Source organism: Arvicola amphibius, chromosome 13 (assembly GCF_903992535.2).
Source record: "Arvicola amphibius chromosome 13, mArvAmp1.2, whole genome shotgun sequence".
NCBI classification, from domain to species: Eukaryota; Metazoa; Chordata; class Mammalia; order Rodentia; family Cricetidae; genus Arvicola; species Arvicola amphibius.
Window position 1 is genome coordinate 29,362,994 of NC_052059.1, and position 22,982 is coordinate 29,385,975.

General features: G+C 37.4%; 1 protein-coding gene across 2 annotated transcripts in view; it reads right to left on the bottom strand.

The window, feature by feature from the left end:
* Window positions 1-3,495: 3,495 nt before the first annotated feature.
* Tdrd3 (tudor domain containing 3) overlaps window positions 3,496-22,982 on the bottom strand; it is a 155,051-nt gene continuing 135,564 nt past the window's right edge. The window contains exons 13-14 of one of the 2 annotated variants that reach the window (XM_038309981.1): window positions 8,711-8,836; window positions 3,496-3,749 (exon numbers count right to left, since the gene is read on the bottom strand). In XM_038309981.1, coding sequence (XP_038165909.1) covers window positions 8,720-8,836 — 117 coding nt within the window. In that variant the 3' untranslated portion in view covers window positions 3,496-3,749; window positions 8,711-8,719. The remainder of the gene's footprint in view (window positions 3,750-8,710; window positions 8,837-22,982) is intronic. The other variant, XM_038309980.1, reaches the window with a different exon arrangement.

The window sequence follows — 22,982 nt, forward strand, 5'->3', positions numbered from 1 at the left end:
TTTAATTTTCCATTTCCCTTTTGAGAACTTAATTCCTGGAACCTACTTCGTTCATCATGTTTGATCCAATTAGGAACGAGAGCCTAAACATTCACAAGAAACACCTAAACTGTATTCTCTGATTAACAACCCCCAACTAAGATTTCGGAAGCTCAGCAGGACCCTGCGTCTTCTGTGGTAGGCACTGCATTGCTGATGTATTCCACCAGAGAGGAAAAACAGTATCTGCCAAGTGCATCTCTGCCAACCTTCTAATTCTTCAGATGGGAAACATTTACATATAAATTAGTTGGCCTTTAAAGAGACCATCCAAGAACCCCTTTTACAACTCACCTTGACTGAAGCAGTTGGTAGTGACCATACTTTCTTGTAGGTTCCAGATTCTCTCTTCACAAGGGTCAACAAGCCAGGCAAAGGGTGAGGAAGGAGGAGTGATGTTGAACCCGGTTTAAGAGGAAGTACCTACATTTCTCATCATGTTGGACTGTGGGGCTAGGAAACCTCCCACCTATGCACACTCTCGGAGCCTCTCTGCTGTGCCCTACCCCATCTGTCAAATGAGGTTCCCCCTGGGGTGTGTGGAATGGGCCTCTGAGTTAGTACTTCCCTTAACTGATTTTCACCCTCAAAAATGACACAAATTCCAATGTTTTCCTTCTATCTTCAAAGATGAATCTGAGTTAGCCCCATGTCTTTCTTGTTTATACAAAACTGTATTTGACACATATGACCTTGTCTTTTTCTTTTGATAAACATAATAAACCTTTTCATCTTCAGGGTTTTATTTACCTCAAGATCTTACTGGAATGGGAGATTAAAGAATAAATATTCCACAGTGATTTTACTTTGAAAAAGAGTAAAGAAACTAAAGATAAATTTATAGTTAAGGGACTAAAGGTTAGAGTCCCTGGTAGACCCACAAACAGGGAGAAGGGCCATGGCTAGGTTATAAAGATGGTGAGATTCTAAGACAGCTGGCTTCGTCCCCATCTAAGATGAAAGCCTCACAGCTTAAAACAAAAACCTTGTGGTCTTTTTCTCCTGTCAGTAGGGCTCCTGCCAATGCACTGGCTCAATAAGTTGTAGGGCAGTTCAGGACATGCTCAGTCAACAGCCTTGAACCACCCTGTCTTTCTGAACAACCCTAAATTCAGAGAGGAAAACTCTTAAGAGACCTTAAGATACCTCAGCTCTCAAGAAGAGTGGATTTCCAGCTTCCCAAGGCACTCCCCATCAGTTCTGGGGAAGGGCGTTTTGTATCTGCTCTTTGTGTGTTTTCTCGCCCATCAATACAAGTCTCTCTTCAATTAGTAATTCTGTCTGTTCCTGTCTGCTATATTTGTGATTTCTTTACTACCTATTGAGCTCAAGGTTTTTCCTTCCTTTTGATTTTCTAACTGGCAAAGAAAAAGAACCTGAACATGACCTTTACACCATAACAGTAGTATAAATGAGGGGATAAATGACAGGACAGAGAGGCCTCCCAAGCCACGTACCAAAGCCTTACCTTGCTCACATAGGATAAAGTCTCACGATCCAGTGTGTGCCAGTCAAGGCCAGGGCAGGAAAGCTTCTGGCTGCTTGGCTATATCAGCCATGTTTTGTTTCCTTCCTTTTGTTCTTATTTCTTGCAGTCAGGTAAAGGAGACATGGAGTTAGCCATGGTATGTTGGTTAAGGCAGGCTCATTAGAGAAGTAAAGAAACTCTTATAGGAACAGTAGACTCAGTGAGCCTCGGGATATTGTCACTGTGACCTAAGTCAGAAAGATCAATTACAATAAAAATTCCTCCCAAACAGTATGCAAACAGAAGTCAAAGCTTTAAAATAGGGAAAAAGGACAGGAAAAGCAGAGTCAGTCCTGTGGCCCACAGACATTTGGTACTTGGCTTAGAAAGAGAATACATCAGGCTTCATGTTGCACCTATTATCCCTTCATTTTTCCTATTACCCCGTGGTGGTTTCTCCACAATCCTAACCATGATTCCGGCTAGGTTCTATTGGGGGAAATGACAACAGCATGGAGAGTCAACTTGACTGCTTCCTCATACCTTGAACATTTTCTTCAAAGAAATTATATTCACGCGAGGAGGAGAAAGACAATTATAATATAAACTCTACTCATAAGCAAAGGAAAACTAGCCTAAAATCCACAACCCCAGAAAACCTAGGCAACAAGGAGGACCCTAAGAGAGACATTCATGGATTTAAATAGGAAGGAGAAAAAAACAAGAACTCCTGGGAGTATGAGGTTCACAGAAGAAAGCAGAAGGGAAAAGGGGAGGAAGGAAGAGTAGTGGAGAAAAATGTCTAGTGCAATAAAAACAATACAAAAAGAAAAATCAATTTTATAAATGAACAATGAATAAAAAATCCTGCTCTAAATACCCTCAAATTCCAGTTTCCTCAAGCTTGCCTATCTCTTCCCTTATTTAGTTTTTAAACTCCTCAAAACAACTATGTGACCCATGACACACATTAGAGTCGTGTGGAGGTCTTTAAAAGCAACCAGAACTCAGACCTACCCAACTATAATACCCAGTAACAAAAGCCAAAAAGTTCTGACAGTCACATCTGCTACCAACTGTGGGTTGAAACAAAGAAAGTAAGAGTTGGTAGGCTTTAAAAGAATGCCGTTTTTCACCTTAATTTCCCTCCTTCCTTTTCTTCTCTTTCTCTCTCCATTGTTCCTGCCTCTGCTTCTTTCTCACCCCCTCCACTTAGCTGATCACTTCTGCTTTCCAGCTGACATGGTAAGAAAACTGCCAAGTGAAGAGTTTATAGCTCACTCAGCTAATTAGTCACTAGCTCCCCTGCAACACTCCTCCTCTCTTCAGGAACCTGCGTTCCAGATGCATATGTTCTGCCTCCAATCCAACCTACTGATGCCTTCTAAAACTAAGGTACTCACTCAGACCAGGCTGAGTTACAGAAGACAAACTGCCCAATACGGGTAAATGTGTAAGCTTCATTTTCCGAACACACTTCTAGAAGCAGCCCTCACCTACCCCTAGATTAATAGCTCAGGGAACTGCTAGAAACCATCCATGGTCACATGTGGCAAGTCTGTCCTAGAATGAAGCCGATCCTTGGAAATTCAGAAATGAGAGATATAAAAGTCAGTCTTTCACAACATCTCCAAAAGATAAATTACTAAGTTAAGGCGACCATGAAACACAGCTGGTACAGCCATGGAGTAGGTCAGCCGATAACTTCTGGGGTCTGAGGTTTTGAGATGCCTTTTCTATTATATGCAATCAAATGCTATAAATTAAATATTAACTTTTCAATTCTGTTATATTTGATAGCTGTTACCATACTAATAATTTCTATTTGGCTTCAGGTTGTTTTAATATGAAATATGGTAATCTACACAGTCAGTATATTATGTAATTATGGGTAAAGGCTTCCATAAGATATTCTTTAGAAGGCAATTAGTATGAGTTAATGCCAGATCACCAAGAAAAGTAACAGTCAAGTAAAACAGTACAACATATTTAGTAACACAATGGTTTTATTGATGGCAGAAGAAAAATTCTTCCCTCCAATTGTAAAGATATTTGCTCTATTGAACTTAGTATTTCCCCCCTTGCTTGGTGTAGGTTGAACCTTTCCCTAAAAACTGCTCTTAATTCTCTAAGTATCATATCCAGCATGGTGGTTCTTGTTCTGAAGTGGAAAAAAAATTTGAATGGGCTTCCAGGATGTTTCAGTCAGCAGCTTCTTCCTTCGCAAAAAGAAAAAATAAATCTGTTTAAGAAAAAAAGAGGGAAGAAAATAAACTTGGACCTCAGAGTACCTCTTCTATACTTTATTAAGGCATAACTCTACTGAACTTTTTTTAAATGTAAAATGTTCATATAAGCATCAGTAATCTCAAATAGAATAAATCAGACAAAAAACCTGGTTCAATTTTTGAAATATATATAGAATGTTTTTCCTTTTGGAAGTCTACCTCTGGTGCTGCTAGATCCTTTCCTACTAGGTACTAATTTCAGGAACTTGGATTGGGTGATGGCACAAAAGGAAGACTTAGATGGGAGGCAGTCAATCAAATGGGCTTTCCACCCTATCCTACCCACTTCAACATTTTCTTAGTACATTTCTGCACTAGGTTAGTTCACCCAGGTCATTTATCATTTACTTTGGTCTGTCTTCTGTCCCTTCTATCTATCTGTTCCCCACCCTGTTTAGGAACTGTATCTTTTAAAGATTCGTTTTTATTTATTTGCATGCACATATGCATATGTGTGCTTGCACACATGTGTGTAGTATTTCTTGGAGGATACAATAGGGTGTTAGATCTTTGAAGCTGGAGTTACAGGTGCTGCGAGCCTCCCAATATTGGTGTGGGAACTAGACTGTAAGAGCAAACAGCAAGTGCTTTTAGCTGCTGAGCCATCTCTCCAGCACTAGGTACCACATAATATTGAAACCACAAAAGTCAGTGGTGACAAGAACTGAGATAAACAGTAGGAGATGTGTTGGGTTAGCTTTATGAATAAAAATACTTGGGCAGGGAAAAGTAACCCACCACTGCAAACACATAGTTCCTAAGTCTTGCAAGCAGACTCCTGACTAGCAAACCGAGCTCCCAGATTCTGCTTTTCTTTAATTAAATAATCATGTATGTTCATGATGGAGGGACAGCATTTACACTATGACATACATGTGGATGTCAGGAGACAACTTTGTGGAGTACGTTCTTTCTTTTTTTATGTGGGTTTCAGAAACAGACTCAAGTGGTCATGTTTATGTGGCAAGTGCCTTACCCACTGAACCACCCCACCATCTTGAGCTTTGGATACTGCTATTCTTACATAATGCCAGTTCTATTGGCATCACAGGCCAATAGTTACGTTCATAAAGATTATTTTCCTAATCCTAATATAAAAACTTCCACAAAAAAATGCTGTGCAACCTTGTCCAAAAATAACCTACATTTCAAAACACAAGTTTTATTAGCAAAAAACGGTGTTAAAACTGAACCTTAGTGAACAAGCACAGTCCCAGCATTTTCACAGTATCTACAGCAGCTATTCATCTCAAGATTTCTTCCATTAAACAAGCAACCAGGATCAAAGTTCAGAATGGGTTCACAGTCTGTACTGGTAGTCCTCCTAACACTAGAGTTCCAGCTAATCTGTCTTACAGTTTCTCTCTTTCCACAGCCAAGCATGTAACTTGAACTACTCAAGCAGTGGAGACCAGGTCCCCAATCAATATTCTCAAGTTTAGCTGGGTCTTCTTATCCTTACTCAGAAGTTCACAACTGTACCAACACATCACATGAAAACTTCAATTTGTAACAAAAGCATCAGTAAGCACCCGTAATACCCCCTTTTCCCGGTATACTGCACCCCTCAGGAGTCACTTGCTGAGGCCTGCTGTGTGCACCTTTCCACCTTCCCTCCTTTGCAGCGTTCTCAGACTCCACCCTACAGTACATTCCCTGGAGTACCCTGTGAATTTATGCAGTTCCTAGGACTCCTCCTGCTGTCCAAAGGTTAGTCGGCATTACTGTCTAAAGAACGTGTACACATTCTGTTTCCTAGATCCACTCACATTTCCAAACTGCACAGAGCAATTACAGTGCTCAGAAACTAGAATTTCGGATTTTGGGACTGTCTCCCCTCCAATATCATCTTTCTCACACTCCCTATGGCCCTCTCACTGGCCCTGCCTTTTTAGTCTGCAGTGCTGACCTTGGTACTAGACCCAAATGAGACCGGTGTGTCTCTACAGTGGAGAAGCAGCGAAGAAGTGGGGCTGTACAGAGTCTAAAAAATACATGCAGAACATACCCAAAATATAAATGGCTTTTAAAATTATATTCTTTGGGAAGTGGGAGGAGAGGAGGAAATAGAAATTTTGATTGGTATTATTTATAAAGTAATAAAAAAAGAACAAAAAATTTATATTCTTAGGAGTGATAACAGAAATGCCTAAAGTAGTTCTCACTCACTATACTAGGTAATTTTTGAGAAAAAATACTTTAGCATATATTTATATTTAATATTTATATTTGAGGAAAGTCAAATGGCTGACTACCAATGTGTATCTTCTTATTGGATGCTTAAGTTAATAGAAACTTAAGGGAAATGAGAAAAAAAATAAGTCTTCCATTCTGTAACAAGAACAGGAAACGAATGTATCCAATTGCTGAATATTCCATTCAAAATAGTTTCTTGGAGATATTTTATTCTACTTCATAGTCTTTAATGATATATTTTTGAATTAAAATGCAAAACTAATTTTCCCCAGCCAACACTGCATATATTGCTGACTTTACTTTTGAGTAAAATGTATGTAAATGTAGTTTTGTAATGATACATTATGACTGTCATCCAAATTAATTTTTTTTTGTTACTCAGAATCTAAAATTTTAGTGTCACTTTTTTTTCTCTGAAAACAGCACAACCCAAACAAGCATCTGGACATATGAAAGACTGACTTTATTCATCTTATTTTGTTGCTGAGTATTGAATCTAGGGTCTGTTATGTGCTAAGCTTGCATGGCCTCTCCAAGAATGACACCGCAGCATCCAAGATGAAAGTTTTAAGTTAGAAGCTATAAAAAGTAAGATTATGACATGTAAGTTGATTAGGAAATGTTTGCATTGTACTATTTGATATGGTTAAGCCAAGTTACCTCAGGGCTATGGTGTATAATGTATTTTTAAGCAGTGTACTCTTCTCCAAAGGAAAATTTCCATGGAACCCAAACATATAAAATACATGAAAGAAACTACTGGATGGCTGAGAGGACTGAGACCTCTGCATCTGGGTACACATCACCTTGCCCTGGCTTCTCTGTGTCCCGCCTGTTGGGTCCTATCCTTTTTCATCAACCCAAAAGGCAGCTCTGAGAAATGTGACACCCTCCTGAAAACCTTTAGCTTCATTAAAACCTGTTTTAAAGGATTTAAAAATCCCCAGAAGCTGGAAAGATGATCTCCATTCTCATTCACTTTAAAGTGACATTTAACTGTAAGCACAAGGAACTTATTTTAAGAATGCAGACTCAATCTTCTACGGTGTGAAGTTCCTTAAATCCTTGTATATACTTTCATTCTGCTTAAGAAAAAAAAAAATCACAAGAAGCGGTTCTTGCACTACAGAGAAATGCCCAGAGTCAAAAAGCAACTCCTCTTTGATGTGTGTTTGGGCGAGGACTGTCTGTTTGATGGCCTTGTACTGAGTGCAAAGAAAAGGCCATGATAGAAGGAAAAGGGCTGCACTGGCTGGCTCTCATAGCTCAGAAGTCAATTAGCATTAGGCTTTTCCTTTAGGCAGACTATCAGATATGAAGTTAAATGTTAGAAAAGGAAAGGCTCTGTATGTATATTAGAATGTTGTTAGGAGCACCAAACATGAATAATCATTGGGATCTGAAGGAGAGACAGCACAGGAACTGTTTTCAGCAGAAATATCAGGAGGTGCAAGCTTTAAAAATGTTTAATGATACTTTACTCAGTATATTTAAAGTACTGTTTCAATTTACATCAACACAAAATTATTGAGATAATTTACTCCCTCCCTTTAAATTTTGAAATTCGTCCCTCCCCCACCCCCACTAACATTACACCTCAATCCACACTATCTGCACCTCAAGGACTCAATAGCTGGACACTCATCAGGGGGAAAATGCAGCCTGACCAAAAACTTTAGCACAACTAAGAGCTAAACTGAGGAGTTGAGAAGAGTTCCTGAAAAATTCTCACTAATCTTGGAAGTCAATGGAAGAAAATATACTCAAGTTCAGAATAGTCTGTAGGATGATAAATACCCAATGGGAAATTTATCTTGAACTGTCCAAAAGTACCAGCATGACGGAATGAAAAGAGTAACAAGACAGGTCAATAATGAAAGATGGCAAAAGCATTTCCTTCCAAAAGCACGTTAAGAAATAAGGACTCTGTAAAGAGTGTTATGCCCAAGACTGTTTTCCTCCTGACTGTGGGCTCTCTCACCCAGTGAGGATGATTTTCACACAGCCATTCTTTCTGAAACTAGTATGAACACTTCTAAATAAACAGCAAACAGCCACCAAATCACATTGCATTAAACAGTCATGGTGTTTTCCTCTGACTCTTGATGGCACACTGTCAAACATCCCCTCTTTTTAGAATAAACTAAACTGCATGAAGCAACACAAAAGCACTCAGAAATGAGACCTGTTCTCTCATATCTGTGGATCCTAGTTCCACATCTTCAGATGTGAGTATACAACTGCATCAACTGCTAGAAATCAGGAAAGAGAAAAGGGATGGGGTGTGGGTTTAGATTGGGAATGTAGGAAGTACACAGGAAAGCCTCTAATATGTCCGGTCTTCCTCTCTCTGCCCGCACCTTGTGGATCAGATGTCAACTCTCAGCCATTACTCGGCAACCATGCTTACCTGCTGCCATGCCCCCTGCCAGGACCATCATGAACTAAGCCACTGAAACTACAAGCAAGCCCCCAATTAAATACTTCTTTTTAAAACTTCCTTGGTCATGGTGTCTCTTTACAGCCACAGAACAGTAGCTAAGACAACAAGTATGGAGCAAAAGTTTTATAGAAGCATTTGTGGGAAAGGCTGGCGGAAAAGTAACAAGTCATAATGTCAACTGAAGGCTGAATCTCATGAAACACCGAAAGCTGAGCTTTACTGAACACAAAGAACATCTTTCCTTTCAGGAAAACCACCACATAGTGTCAGCTTTACCTTTTCTCATTAGTTCCGAGCCCGAGGAGGTTGGTAAAACTGCTGTGTTGGCCGAGTGGATCGTCGTGGCTGGCCATCACCTCCTCTGCGGAACTCAATGGTGTGGTCATAGGTGCCTTCTTCTTCCTGTTTGCAAAGAATAATGGTTTAGTGTGTTTAAAGTAGCTCCACCTTCCCTAAGTTAAGCATGGTTTATAGTCTTCCTGTTAATATACCTCTTAAGCTGTCAACAGAGAGAGGCAAGGGTGAAGGCGAGAGGCAGAGGTATTAGAGAAAACGATGTCCAAATATTAGCATGACTGTCACATCAAATGATGAAATGTGAGGAACACGCAGGATATCAAATACAATTTTCTTGAGTATTTGGACTTCTGAATACATTTTGGGAGTCTTGGTAAGATACCAAAAAGGAGCTGAAGAGCCAGAGAACATTCACCAACTATCTAACGTAATTAGATGAAATCTTCAACATTAAGAATTTCACATGTACCGACAGAAAATAATAAACTGGAATGGAGGTGGGGTTATGCAATTGAAATACACAAAAAGCTTCATGCAAGAGAAAGCATAGTAAAGCATTTATTCCGTTGTCCTCCTCACTGTGAGGGTAGATCTACTAACTCAAGGAAGAGCACAAGGAAATTAGGAGACTCTGATTAAAGGGTGAGCAGGGAAGGTATCATTCATTATAACATCTGAAAAGTACTTAAAGCCAACAAAATAGAGTAAAAAAAAAAAAAAAACACGGTTTCTTACTGAGTGCTGCCACCCTAAAGATTTTTTTGTACTTTTTAAAAATTAATTCACCTATGACTTAGGTATTCTATCAAAAGTGGAAAAAAAACTGACTCTCAGTTTTATTTATGCAAGAAATAGCATCTATTTTTTACTGAGTAGAGTTTAAATTCCAACTAAATTATCAGAGTACAATAATTTGCATGATTTTGGAAATTTATTCTTTCTCCCTCCTCCTCGTGGTTATGAAATCTTTTTTCTCAAACTTTTCTTTGAATCTAATAACACAGGGAATTATAAGAAAGCCTGAGCTACAGTACTTGAATTTTTACACATTGACCTACTGCACTGTTACATGATGGAAACAGAAAGATGCTGAGATGTTCCACCTAAAGAAATCCTATTATTTAACAGTGATAAATTAGGCATGAGCATTCTTCTCATTATTAGACATCCTCCACAGTATTCCAAAGAAAGAACCATATTGTACACTTTTTAGAAAGGATACTGAAGTCTGGGACTACAGATCTAAGACAACTAAGACAGATTTAGTTTGAATTCAAACACTGCTGTTTAAATCTCCATGTCTCTATTTCCATGGAAAGAAATATGCTATAAGCCAAAAATTAATGATCATTTTCAAGGAGAAATATAACACTTCATCTGAAGTTATTCAGTATCTACTTTTTAGAGAGAAGTGTCTGATAAGCTCACCTTCCCCGAAAGCCCTTTCAAAAGTCAATCTCAAACTCCTTAGGGGTCTCAGATCTGGAACTCGGCACAGCAATTAAAATATAGGAAGAAAAGTTTAAAAGTTCCTCAGAAAGGAGAGAGCTATCATTTTATTATTCTGATCACTGTTCTGAATGATGATTATCAAATATTGCAGCAAATTTGAAAAGGAGATATACTTAATTTTATGACAAATGACAACACTTAAGGCTTTGCATATTAACTGAAAAGTATGAAAATATATCTGGTACTTTAGAAGAAGAGGTAATTATTGCAGGAATTGGAACATAATGTTGATTTTTCTCTCTGCCCAGCTGCATAACTGGCTAGAGGACATCTGAAAAGCCCTTGCTTCACAATGAAACACACCATCAGAAGTTGGACTCTGCATGTGCTAAGCAACTGCTTAATAAAATGATATTGCTATAAAAAAAGCTTTCTCTTCTGGGCTTAAAAGATTCAGACTATACTCACTAGAGCCAATTACTGTTACAGAGATGACCAACCATAAAATTTCTTTCACATAATTTGATGTCTTTACAATTTTTTATACAAAGTGGCAGTCAAAAACTGAGATTCTGATAGCTTACTTTTCAATTACTGTCAAAGGTGCAGTCTTTGCTTTCATTAACTTTTAAATCCATTCTGCAGTGCAGCTGAGGGCAAACATTGCTTACGTGCAACACGCACTGCAGTCTGCAGGAGGACAGTTGCCTGCACTCCCATCCGCTTCATACAGCATACAGTTCAGTTGAACAGAGGAGGAGTGTTGACCTGTCTTCAATGAATAGAGATTCATTGTTCTAGCCTATCTTTTCCCTTTAGGTTTTAAAACTCTGTTACAGATGAAAACTCAAAAAATTAATTTCATAGTTAGTGAGCAACTAAAACAACAGCAACAAAAAACTGACAATGATCAGAGCGAGCAGCATCCTGAAGACCATCTAGCCCATCCTTCTGGATTTGATGGACGTATCTGTCAACCTAGAGAGATAAAATAATTTTCCAAAGCCACAGAGCTCAATACAGGAAGATCTGGAGGGAACTATTTTGTGTCTGGTTCTCAGCAAAGTTCTTTATAAGGCTTGGAAGAACTTTCATGTGACAGAAACACCCAACGTGATCTTCACTCATACTTTTGAGACTTCATACTACTTTTCTCACTTCAGCTATGTCATCAAAAATAAAATCTGGTTTCAAAGAATGGCTATTCAAACTGAGTCCTTTCTTCGTGTTTAGATTCACTAGCCACTGAACTCTTTCATGAGCAGGCCCATACCCGCATATTCAACCCCCCCACACAAACACAAACACAAAACTGGTTAGTCTGACAAGCACAAATCAAATGGTTTTTTGAAGCAAAGCAAAATAACCAACACAAAGATGACAATAATAACTCCAACAATAAAAAAATTTGATGGAGGAAGGTCATGGGCGGCACTCTGTAGATGGAATGGTGGGCTACGTCCCGCCACCCGGCTAGCTTTACATTCAAAATAATTACACAGAAACTGTATTCTTTTAAACACTGCCTGGCCCATTAGTTTCAGCCTCTTATTGGCAAATTTTTACATCTTGCTTTAACCCATATTTAGTAATCTGTGTAGCACCATGAGGTGGTGTCTTACCAGGAAGGATCTTAGCCTGCGTCCTCCTCAGAGAGGAAAAGCATGGCGTCTGCCTGAGGCGTCTGCCTGACTCTGCTTTCTTTTTCCCACAATTCTGTTCTGTCTACTCCGCCTACCTAATTTTCTGTCCTATTAAAGGGCCAAAGCAGTTTTTTTATTAACCAATGAAAGTAACACATAGACAGATGACTCTCCTCCACCAAAAGTTGAAAAGTTACAACTAAATTTCTTCTGCATATTATCTTGGGCCTCTTGCTCTATTTGGTGAGCACACATGCAACTACAGATGTTCCATCTGTAAGTGAGCTGCTCTATGAAACTTTATTATAAACTGGTCACTTGAAACCCACAAGTAACTGTTTGGAACCTGCTTATATCATATGGTCTCTGTTCCAGGACCATTAGGTGAAATATGGTTAAACCTAAGAACAAGCATCTAAGGGAGAAACTGGGGAGCATGAATATTTGTTAGGAGCTGTGCTGTCTTTCTGCACAGCAAAAACAGTGTCACTGGAGTGAACAGACAACACATCGCAGGGGAAAAGTTTTTTACTAAATTATCAACCAGAGAGAGAAAAAGAGTTAGTACCTAGAATATAAGGAATGTAAAAATTAAACATCAAGAAAATAAATAAATAAATAAAAATGAGGCTTGCATGGACCTAAATAGAGTTCTCAAAAGATAAACACAAACAGCTGAGAAACACTTTTTTTTTTTTTAATGCTCAACATCCTCAACCATCAGGGACATGACTTTTATCTTATCCTGGTAAGAATAGCTAAGATCCAAAGAGACAACAATGGCAAATACTGTTATGGATGTAGAGAAGCACACTCATCACTACTGGTGGAAGTACAAACTGGTAGAACCACTATGGAAATCAGTATGGAGTTTCTCCAAAAAAGCTGAAAATACATCTACCACATGAGCTAGTTAAACCACTCTTAGCAATACACAAAAAATACACCCTACTAGAGACATACATGCTCAGCCACATCCATTGCTGCTCTACTCACAACAGTTTGGAAACCATACACCCATTAACTGATGAATGAATAATGAAAATGTCACATATTTACACAATGGCATATTTCTTAGAAAGAAAAACAAAATTATGAAATCCATTAGTAAATGGATAGAGCTTGAAACAATCATCCTGAGTGTTATAAGCCAGACTAAAAAAGACAAGTATTTCATGTTTTCTCTCATTCATGGATGGTAGCTTTGAATCTTTTAGATACGTGTTTCATTAGGAATACCAACAGAGGTCAGAAAATAAAAAAGGGTCCATGGGCAAGGTAGAAAGAATACACTAGTATAAAAGGTTTTAAAAAAATATGGAACAGAAAGGGGTAAATTGTGGTGAAGGAGGAGACAGAAGGGTAGAAGAGAGAAATTAGAAGGGATAAGTAATACTAAAGACTTCAAAAAAAAAGTCAATATGGAAATCTACCATAAAAGCTTCCTAAAAATATACCTATCCACATACATCTCAGAAATTGAAGTAGAGTTGTGCTGTAATGGGGGAATAATGGTCCTACAAGAAACCAGCTAATGAATAAAAGCCCAGTGTCAAAAATGAATTACTTCTTTTGGAGTCCTTGGCCAGTAAGCTTCCAAAGACCACCAAACACTGTAGGATATTGCCAATCTTCTTGGTTACCTCCAAAACTTGATGATAAGATCCAACTGCTGAAGACACCACATATTTGAATCACAGAACATGGAAAAATCATGCTAATAGTTACTGGAAGCTTTTTCAATGGATGTAATAAATTACATATAAAGTTCAACATACTTAACAATCTTTGAAATTTGGGCTATGTTAAATAATGTTAATGAGTACATATCTCTTGGTTAATTCATACACAAAAACCTACTTTATAAATGAAGAAACTATACTTTTTAATGCCTGTCTGGTCAGATTATATTTATAGAAATACCCTAATAAGGCTGTATAAGAAACATAAGCAAACAATCTTTATAAAAACAGAAATGTTTTTATGAAACATTATGCAATTGACTGTAATGCTAGAACTTAAAATACTGCAAATGATCTGTTTATAAATTAATTATACTGCCGGGCGGTGGTGGCACACGCCTTTAATCCCTGCACTCTGGAGGCAGAAGCAGGTGGATCTCTGAGTTCGAGGCCAGCCTGGTCTACAATCCAGAACAGACTCTAGAAACTACAGGGAAACCCTGTCTCGAAAAACAAAACAAAAATAATTAATTATACTAATATTCTATTGTATCAGAACGCTGAAAGTTGAAAGCAAAGATCACTCAGCTTTTATTTCCTTGAGGTCCGTGCGTAGTCTCTGTGCCCATGACAGTGCACGCTATTGACACCAACCTTTCGTGTATCAACTGCTTTTGAATCCCATCTTCTACTCTAGCATTTGCAGTTCTACAACAGAACAGCGAGGCCCATGACAGCCAGAGCCACAAATCATAGGGCAAAGTTGTTGTAAAGAATGCTTGCTATGGCAACCTAAGGAGTTATGATTTGCTCAAGCACTTAATTCCCCAAGCTGAACGAGGGCACAAGTCCACTTCACCTTCCTTGCTCCCCTTTGATAGGCTTCCAAACACTGACGCACAGTAACACAGACTTCTAAAAAACTTCAGTACTCTGAAGGGCACCAGAGAAACTATGGGAATATTTTATGTTTTTATATTGTTTCTGATTTAGAGGACAAATGTAATACTCTCTTTTTTCCCAAAGGAAAGTTTATGTTAATATCAATATAGGACAGGCGGGCTCAGGTTAATAAGGGTGGTTGTGCATATGGGTGAACCTAGCTTTGGAACCTTGTGTTAAAAAAGTGTTAATATTACAAACTCAACCCAGTTTGGCTTTGGCATACACTACAGGTGGAGTGTGAGGTTGATATAAGGAAAGTTGGGAACTGTAGCAACATCTCCGGATGCTCACCGAGAAGAGAATCTACACCCTATCAGTTGCTTCATTTGTTAAAATGAACTCACCTTGTTCAGCTAAAGTTGAAAAAACTCATAGATGCAAAAATATATAAGATAGGCATTATAATACAAAACCAAATATAACAAGTGTTATAATAAGACTGATTTAGCTTGGGTTTTAGAATCGGTAGAAAATAAATACCATTTAAAAATAAAATGGGAGAAAATTAGTCTCCCTTCTTCCATTTATATGTACCATATCTGGTACTATATTATTTAAAGCATAACATTTTATGGTAGTAGAGAAAGCGGGACATTAACTTAAGAAAAAAAGAAAACTCAGTTTTGAAATCTAATTACCAAGCAACTGTTTCTAAATCTGACACAATATAATACTGTTTTCACTCTGAGAAAATATAGAACCAAATGGACTTAACAGACATCTATAGAACATTCCACCCAAACAGGAAAGAATATACCTTCTTCTCTGCGGCTCATGGAACCTTTTCGAAAATTGACCACATACTCGGTAACAAAGCAAACTTCCACAGTTACAAAAACATATTAGTAACCACCTGCATCTTATCGGATCACCATGGATTAAAATTCAACAACAATGCTACCCCCAGAAAGCCTACAAACTCTTGGAAACTGAACAGTCAACTACTGAACCACAGCTGGGTCAAGGAAGAAATAAAGAAAGAAATTAAAGTCTTTCTTGAATTTAATGAAAATAAAGACACAACATACTCAAACTTATGGGACACTATGAAAGCAGTGCTAAGAGGAAAATATAGAATCTCAAAAGGACTGTACACCATTTCACTGAATAAATCATTTCTGACTTTTTCTTTTTAAAGACTTTATTTCCTAGTAAAGGCATGGTGTAGAACACCTGTAATCCTAACACTGGGAGGTAGAAGCAGGGAATCTAGGCCAGGCTCAGCTATGGAGCAAGTAGAAGGCCAGCCTGAACTACTGATGCTTCTCTCAATTAATCAAAATAAATGATAGATAGATAGCTAGATCCCAAACAACAACAACAAAAAAATCTTATATTTTGTACAATTATTTAAAAATCAATAAATCTATAGGGATTCAAGAAAATCATCTGAATACATAGCTAAGAGCTTCTTAATCTAAGGCACAATCAAAAGACAACATTTTAACATGGCTTTCTGAGTGACAGCCAAAGCAAACATAGGACTATTAAATACTGTCCTGACTCTTAACACCAGCAGGATTTTCTTCCCTTTACTGCAAAGTAAACCAACTGCTTTGGGCAGTTTAAACACCCAGGAAAATTCAACTAGATATCAAAAGGTTGCTCTGTATCTTCAGCAGGAAAAGCAGCTTTTTAAAAGGAGTAAGTAAATTTAAATGATAAAGTAACAGGCCCTCTGCCATTCAAAACTATCTCTGCACATAACTGAAATAGACTTGGTGTCTGTTAATTTTGGTGAGTGTGACATTTTTATTTATTTTCAAGGCTTTTTTAAAATAATAAAGTCTATAAAATTAACAAATAAAAAGAAAAAGGGAATAAATGTTTATTCTACTCCAGTCTGCCATATTTCATGTTATTTAATGTTTACAGTAATAGTTTGAAATACTTCATCTCACCATTCTCTAAAAGAAACTGAGGATCAGAACACTTCCCTGCACAGCATTTAGTAGCCATGTTTCAACCACACAATCTAGACGTCTCTCTTTTGAATAAAATGCTGTTTTACTGATATTTCTTGCTTTGGATAGTTTTCCTTTAAATTTTTCTAGTAGCTTAATTTTTTGAGGTTGCCTTTTTAACTTCAATTTTTAAGCTTCACTAAAGTATATCTGAAAAATGAGCTATACATATTTAAAATCTACACTGAAGTAAACTACATATGTATACATTGTGAAATGACCACAAGCCAATCACCACATCCATCACCTCTTGCTGACTTTGTCCCTGTTTTCTTCCTTGGGAGAACACCAAGGAGCCCTTCACTCAGCACAGTACATGATACACAGGTGTGAGCTGTCATCGCCAGGCTATACAGCGTCAAGACTGATCATCTTGTACAACTGCAACTTTGTTCCCTTTCAAGGTCTGCTCATTTAACATAGCCTTGGTTCATGGCAACCACCATCCTACTCATGGCTTCTTTTATTAAATCCGACTGTATTGTGTGCTCTAAATGAATGAAATAATACAGTCCCATTTTAATAGCATAATTCATTTTTAAAATTATATCTGCCTGTGTGCAGATATCTGAACATGTGAGTGCAGATCTCCAAAGAGTCCAGGTACTGAGTACCCTGGAGCTGGAAATACAGGTGAGCAATCGGTATATACAATTAGCACTTCCTCTTCCTCTTTTTTTTTTCTTTTGTAGAGCAACAGCAGTAAGAGTTAGCACTCTGCAAGCATTTCTCAAGACCTGAGCATATATCTTAAGTTCCCATGCTGCATGATTGTACGGATGGCATCAGCACAATGAAAGAATTATCACTTGCAAAAAAAAAAAAAAAAAGCATCTCTCTAAATCGTACTGTCTTAGGAGGTTAAGAGGTTACAGACTTCCCAGGAGTCTAAACAGGAAGTGTGCACTACTCTAACAATACGTAGATAAAGGAGAAAATCTGGAGAAAATGTGAGCCAATGTGATGAAAAAAAAAAAACTCACCAAACTATTTCAGAAGTGCAACAGCTACAAACAAACATGGCTAATTTCATTTGTATAATATGTGCTAATAAACTTAAAACTGCATTAAAACCTAAAGACCTATCATTATAACTCATTCTGTTGTTTTTTCCTTTCTTTGGAGGAAAATCATTCTTATGTGTAGGGAGAAAGAAGGAAAAAGAACAAAAACGGGGAGGAAATTAGCAAAAGAGCATGCCTGAAAATGATCACCAAAAGTTATAGACAGTATCTTATAAAATCTCAGTATTTTAAAATGAAATCAAAATTGAAGTCACATGCGTAACCTCTTCGAACATCTTGCCTTTAGCCTACCCCAAAAATTATAATAAATACAACTGGTTAAAAAAAAGGAGTTGAAAACAGTATTTAGGAGTAGAAATATGATAGTAATGGTAAATGAGAAGAAAATATGCCTACCTATGTCCAGAGAAAAATGTTAGGGTAGATGTTTATAATTTATGTGTATAAGAACAATGCATTCCAAAAGATGTTAGCTGAAGACATATTCTGGAATTTTTATAATTATGCATAATAATAAATATACATACCATTCTACATATGTAACATTAAACATATAATTCATATACTTTATAGTGAGTTTATTATAATGCTCATTATAAAGCATGTAAATTATATCAAGTGACAAAATGCTACTTTACTCCATAATTTATATTACTTTTACAATTTACAATAGTAGGCTAATATAACAGAATTAAGTTAGTAAAACCAACTCTTTGTCTGAAAGCAGTAATTACCAGATCATAACACCAATCTAGCTTGTATTGTAAAACAATTAGCTCAATGCAATTTCCTTAAGAGGGCAACTGAATCAGACACATATGGTATTCTACAAAGGCTTAAGTACAGATTTTAAAGACTGAACTAGAAAAACACCACTACCACTTTGACCAGTTTACAGGGTCACATCTCTGCCTTTAAAACATACTGAAAGTTGAGGTGGACAAGGGAGATTTTATGGAAAGTGCTTCATGTAATTACCAATATCATATGACAGAGAGGTGAAATAATTTCCTGATGTTTTCACTTCTTTATTAAGAATTAAGGAAGTTAACGGACAGATAAAATTTAAAAATAGTAACCTTAAAGTAGGTACAACCTCAAGAATCGTGCGAAATTAATGCCCAAATATCCGCAACAATGTGTGTGTATCACAAATCATAATCATTACTAAAAATAAAAACCTATGTTTAACAACGCCCATCAAGTTAGTTCAGTCACTAATGTTGTCTGAGGATGTGAGGGGTGCACAGGAGCACAGCCGGGCTCTGCAGCCCAGCCCTTCCCCACAGCACAGGGCATCACCACAGGGATGATTTCACAGCAGTGGCCTTTTCTCCTACAAAGAAGGGTGCACTTTATGAGTGCGGACTGAGTTTTCTAGCTGGGTCTGTTTCTTCCTCTATATACCAAATGAGACTGTCTAAGACGAAGGATTTTACCTTTCCTCATTCTATCAACAAGAGTCACCAATCAAATGTCATTATTTCTAGAATTTCTATCACCGTGAATATTTTCTTTTGCATTTCAGTACTGACTTTCTATATGACCTGTACTCGGAATATTATTACAAATATGACTGGCCTCGAACATAATATGACTGCATTATCTCTCTGAAGAAAGTCCTCTCTTCTCCCTGACAATGGATAAATATACTAGGCAGTTGCTTTAAAGCTTTTATCAGTTGCTCAAACAGTTTACTCAGTCTGTCCTTGACTCTGAATGAAATCCTTACAATGCACCCCCAAATCTAATTCATTACATATTTGTACAGTATCGTTTTCCGAATGTAAGCACAAAGCTCTACGTTAAACACAGCTGATGACTGTGCAGAAGAAATAACCCCTATATTGGCACAATATTCTCACTGGTGTATTACAAATAACTGTACAACAACAGAAGGTATAGCCACCTGGTAACCTGTTAGCCTTCATTTCTGCAGAGTGGGTGGAAGTTCGAGGACTGCTATCCAAAAGAGTAACTTCCAGATGGGTAGTTATAATACAACTGAGCCTTGATAACAGTCTGCAGTGCATTCACAAACTAATAAGATGTCACAGTATAAGATTAACTCTTACCGCAAGGACAATGAGGTTGGCTAATTTTCTACCCTCTCTGAAACTCCTGCCTGCCCTCAAGAAACACCAGCTAATACTTCTACCAACACTCATTTTCACTTTTGAACTTAAATAACATAAAAACTTGTTTGTGTTTTTGATCTTTTAGGGAAATAAGGAAACTCAGTTGACTCCTTGTAAAAATTAATACTGGTTAAAAGACATCTTATCAGAGAAATTTATCAAAATATAAGCTTACCACTGTGTTGAACATATATGTGATCTCACACACTTATGTTTCATTAAACTAACACACAAGTTCTTTGATGAGTATCATTTAATCCTATTCAGAGGTCAACTGTAGGATTTTTCTCTGTGGTTTCAGAAAGTGCCAAATCTAAACACCAGTCCCTCAACTTAGTAGTGCAAAGATTTTAGACAAGTTAGATATGGCTCAGAGTCTATACCTGCAATTGTTCTAGTGTGTCAAGTAGGAATGCTGACATTTATTTCATAGGACTCTCATACCTATTACATTAATTAATGTATACCAAGAGTTATGCTTGGGGAAGGGAGACCAGAAAGTGCTCCAAAGGCAACCATTTTAAACAGAAGAAGTTTTAAGCCTCACATCTTAACCACTACGATACATTTAGTTCAATAAATTAACACTGTTTATCATTGTTCTACAGTACATATTTTAACTCATTATGCGTACATTTATACATTTTTCCCACTTGATTAAAACTGCTAAATGTGTAAACAGTTTTCTTTAATGTCTTTCTTACTAAAGGAAATTTTCTTGGTCATTTTTGACAGAAGACTAAAAAGAGAAAAAGATACCAAAGATTTTTTCAAGAGTAAAAAAAAAAAAAAGACAAAGTTATTTCCTTCGACTTAAAAGAATGAAAATTAGCTCTCTCCTGATACAAGGCAAATACATTCTGCTGCCACTTGCTTTTTAGGTTTACGGAAATCCAGAAAGCACGCTTTAACCACCTATAACTCCACATCCAAAAATGTCTGAGATGCTCAACACAAGTTGGGAGGTCTTAATATATAGTTTGGCTCATCAACTTATGCAAAGAAATAAAATAAAAATGCAGTTGTATTAAACACATTATGTTCTTGTTATCATCTAAAAATGAGAGCATTTCCCTTGTCATCCAGCTATGCCAGACCAATGACAGCATGAACATGTTAACAAAGTGTGAAGTCTCTCGATTCTCTTGGATTTCACTTAAAAGTAGAAAGATAAACCAATCACCTTTATTTGTGTGGGTGTTTTGCTTTGTCTGAATGTATGTATTATGTGTACCACACATGTGTAGACCAGAAGAAGTGGAGTTACAGGTGCTGTCAGCTGGCATAGAGCTTTGTGAGTTAAGCCTGGGTCCTCTCAAAGAGCAGCTACTGATATGAACCATCGAGCCATCTCTCCAGCCTGCAACCATTTGGGGGGAGGTGTTTTCACTTCGTCTATAAACAAAGATCTTTTTCCTTTGTGCAATTTGGAACTCTCCTCAAAAGGTCACAAGTTACATGTATTAAAAAGTATAGTAAAGCGGCCGGAGAGATGGCTCAGTGGTTAAGAGCACTGCCTGCTCTTCCAAAGGTCCTGAGTTCAATTCCTAGCAACCACATGGTGGCTCACAACCATCTGTAATGAGGTCTGGTGCCCTCTTCTGGCCTGCAGACATACAGACAGACAGGATATTGTATACATAATAAATAAATAAATATTTTTTTTTAAGAAAAAAGTATAATAAATAGGTAGAGGTGGTAATACATGCTTGTAATCCCAGCACCTAGAAGGCAGAGGCAGGAGGATCAAGAAGTCAAGGCCATCCATAGCTATAGAGCAGGTTTGAGGCTACTCTGGGCTATATGAGTCTCTGCCTCAAAATAATTAAGTAAATAAGTAAATATAAAAAAGAACTATTAAAAGCATAGCAAATAGTTCAAGTGGCTTAGAAGGAAGGAACAGGCAGCTCCTGATGATGGCGTCTAAAACAAGGCAATTTGCTAGAGGAAGGAAAGCAATAAGACTCCAGGAGAAATCAGAGACTAGAGTTTGTGGTATTCCAACAATTCATAACTCTTTTCAGAGTATAAAATCCATGGCTCAAATTTCACCTTTATTATCTTTGAAGAAGAATATATTAGTCTTAAAAGCTACACTAAAGATCTAGGAACAACAACATAAAAAAAAAAAAAGCTTGTTCATGGTTCAACACTAATTTGTTCAAACTCAGGTATGGGCAGCAATCCGGCCACTGTCAAAGGGCAGGTACACTTCCTGCATGAGTGGCTGAAAACATCATGCTGGAGCCAAAGCAGAAGCCACCCACTAATGAAACTACAGCAAACTTCAGGGTTTCTGGGGCATATAGGAAAACAGTTTATAACGATGAACTTTATTAACTTTGTGGCCAAAGTCATATTAAGTCAAAGGACTATGTGCTACAAGAAAAACTAATTTGCTTTAAAAGATTTGTGAATTTTAGACATACATTTTAGAAGTTCATGAAGATCTTCATTTTATTACTAACATTAAAACAGAAGAGTTTAATAGAATAAGGCGTTGTTTGGTTTTCCTCCAAGAGAAGGAATTTAGGACAGAGGCTCAGCTCCTACCTCTAGTCAGTAGCTACTACTGCAGTTTAGATCATCAGACTCCCTCATGCAGGAGGTCATCCTTAGAAAGACTGTTTCTTCCCAAGCCTTAAAGAAAGACAAGAGGAGGAACAAAAAGTGACCAAGAATCCACAGATCAGGCATTTGGAACTGAGTAGATGTTCAGCGAGCCGTTTCTATGCAGCTCACCACAATCTTGAGTTTATTTTTATTGCTATTTTTCAAAAGAAAACATAACTGGGATTTTTGCACAGGCTGTGGTAGATTATCAAATTCATGTTTTTTTCATCTACTGCAGTGGATGAATATGCTAGAAGAGATTAGGCGAATCTCATAAATTCTAGAAAGCTTTATATAAGTATAAACCTCACATTTTAAATAGACATAGCATTTGGATGCTAAATTTCTTCTTACAGAGCACAAACCACCCAAAGCTATCTACACTGAACACAATCTATTTTCACTAAACTAAGATACCCTGAAATATCAATGTTATCCACAGCAGCTATGGCATCTAAATGAATTAGCCTAAGAGCTAATTCCTTAAAGTGAGATATGGTTACTAGTTCCTAAATGTAATGTTCTATTCTTTGCAAAATCACATAAAGCACAATCGCTTTTTCTTTTATTAATCTGAGCCAAACTAGTCTATTGTTTTATCCTAGTGACTTCAACTAGGTAACCCAACACATAATACCAAACTAGCTCTTATTTTGCATTTTATACAAAATTATTTTTACAATCTGCTCCCATTAAAAGCCAACACAGTACTGAAGAGAGGGAGAGCTTGAGAAGTACCGTGTCCACTTTTCTCCCAGTGAAAAGCGAGCACCGAGGCAGTGTTTTCAC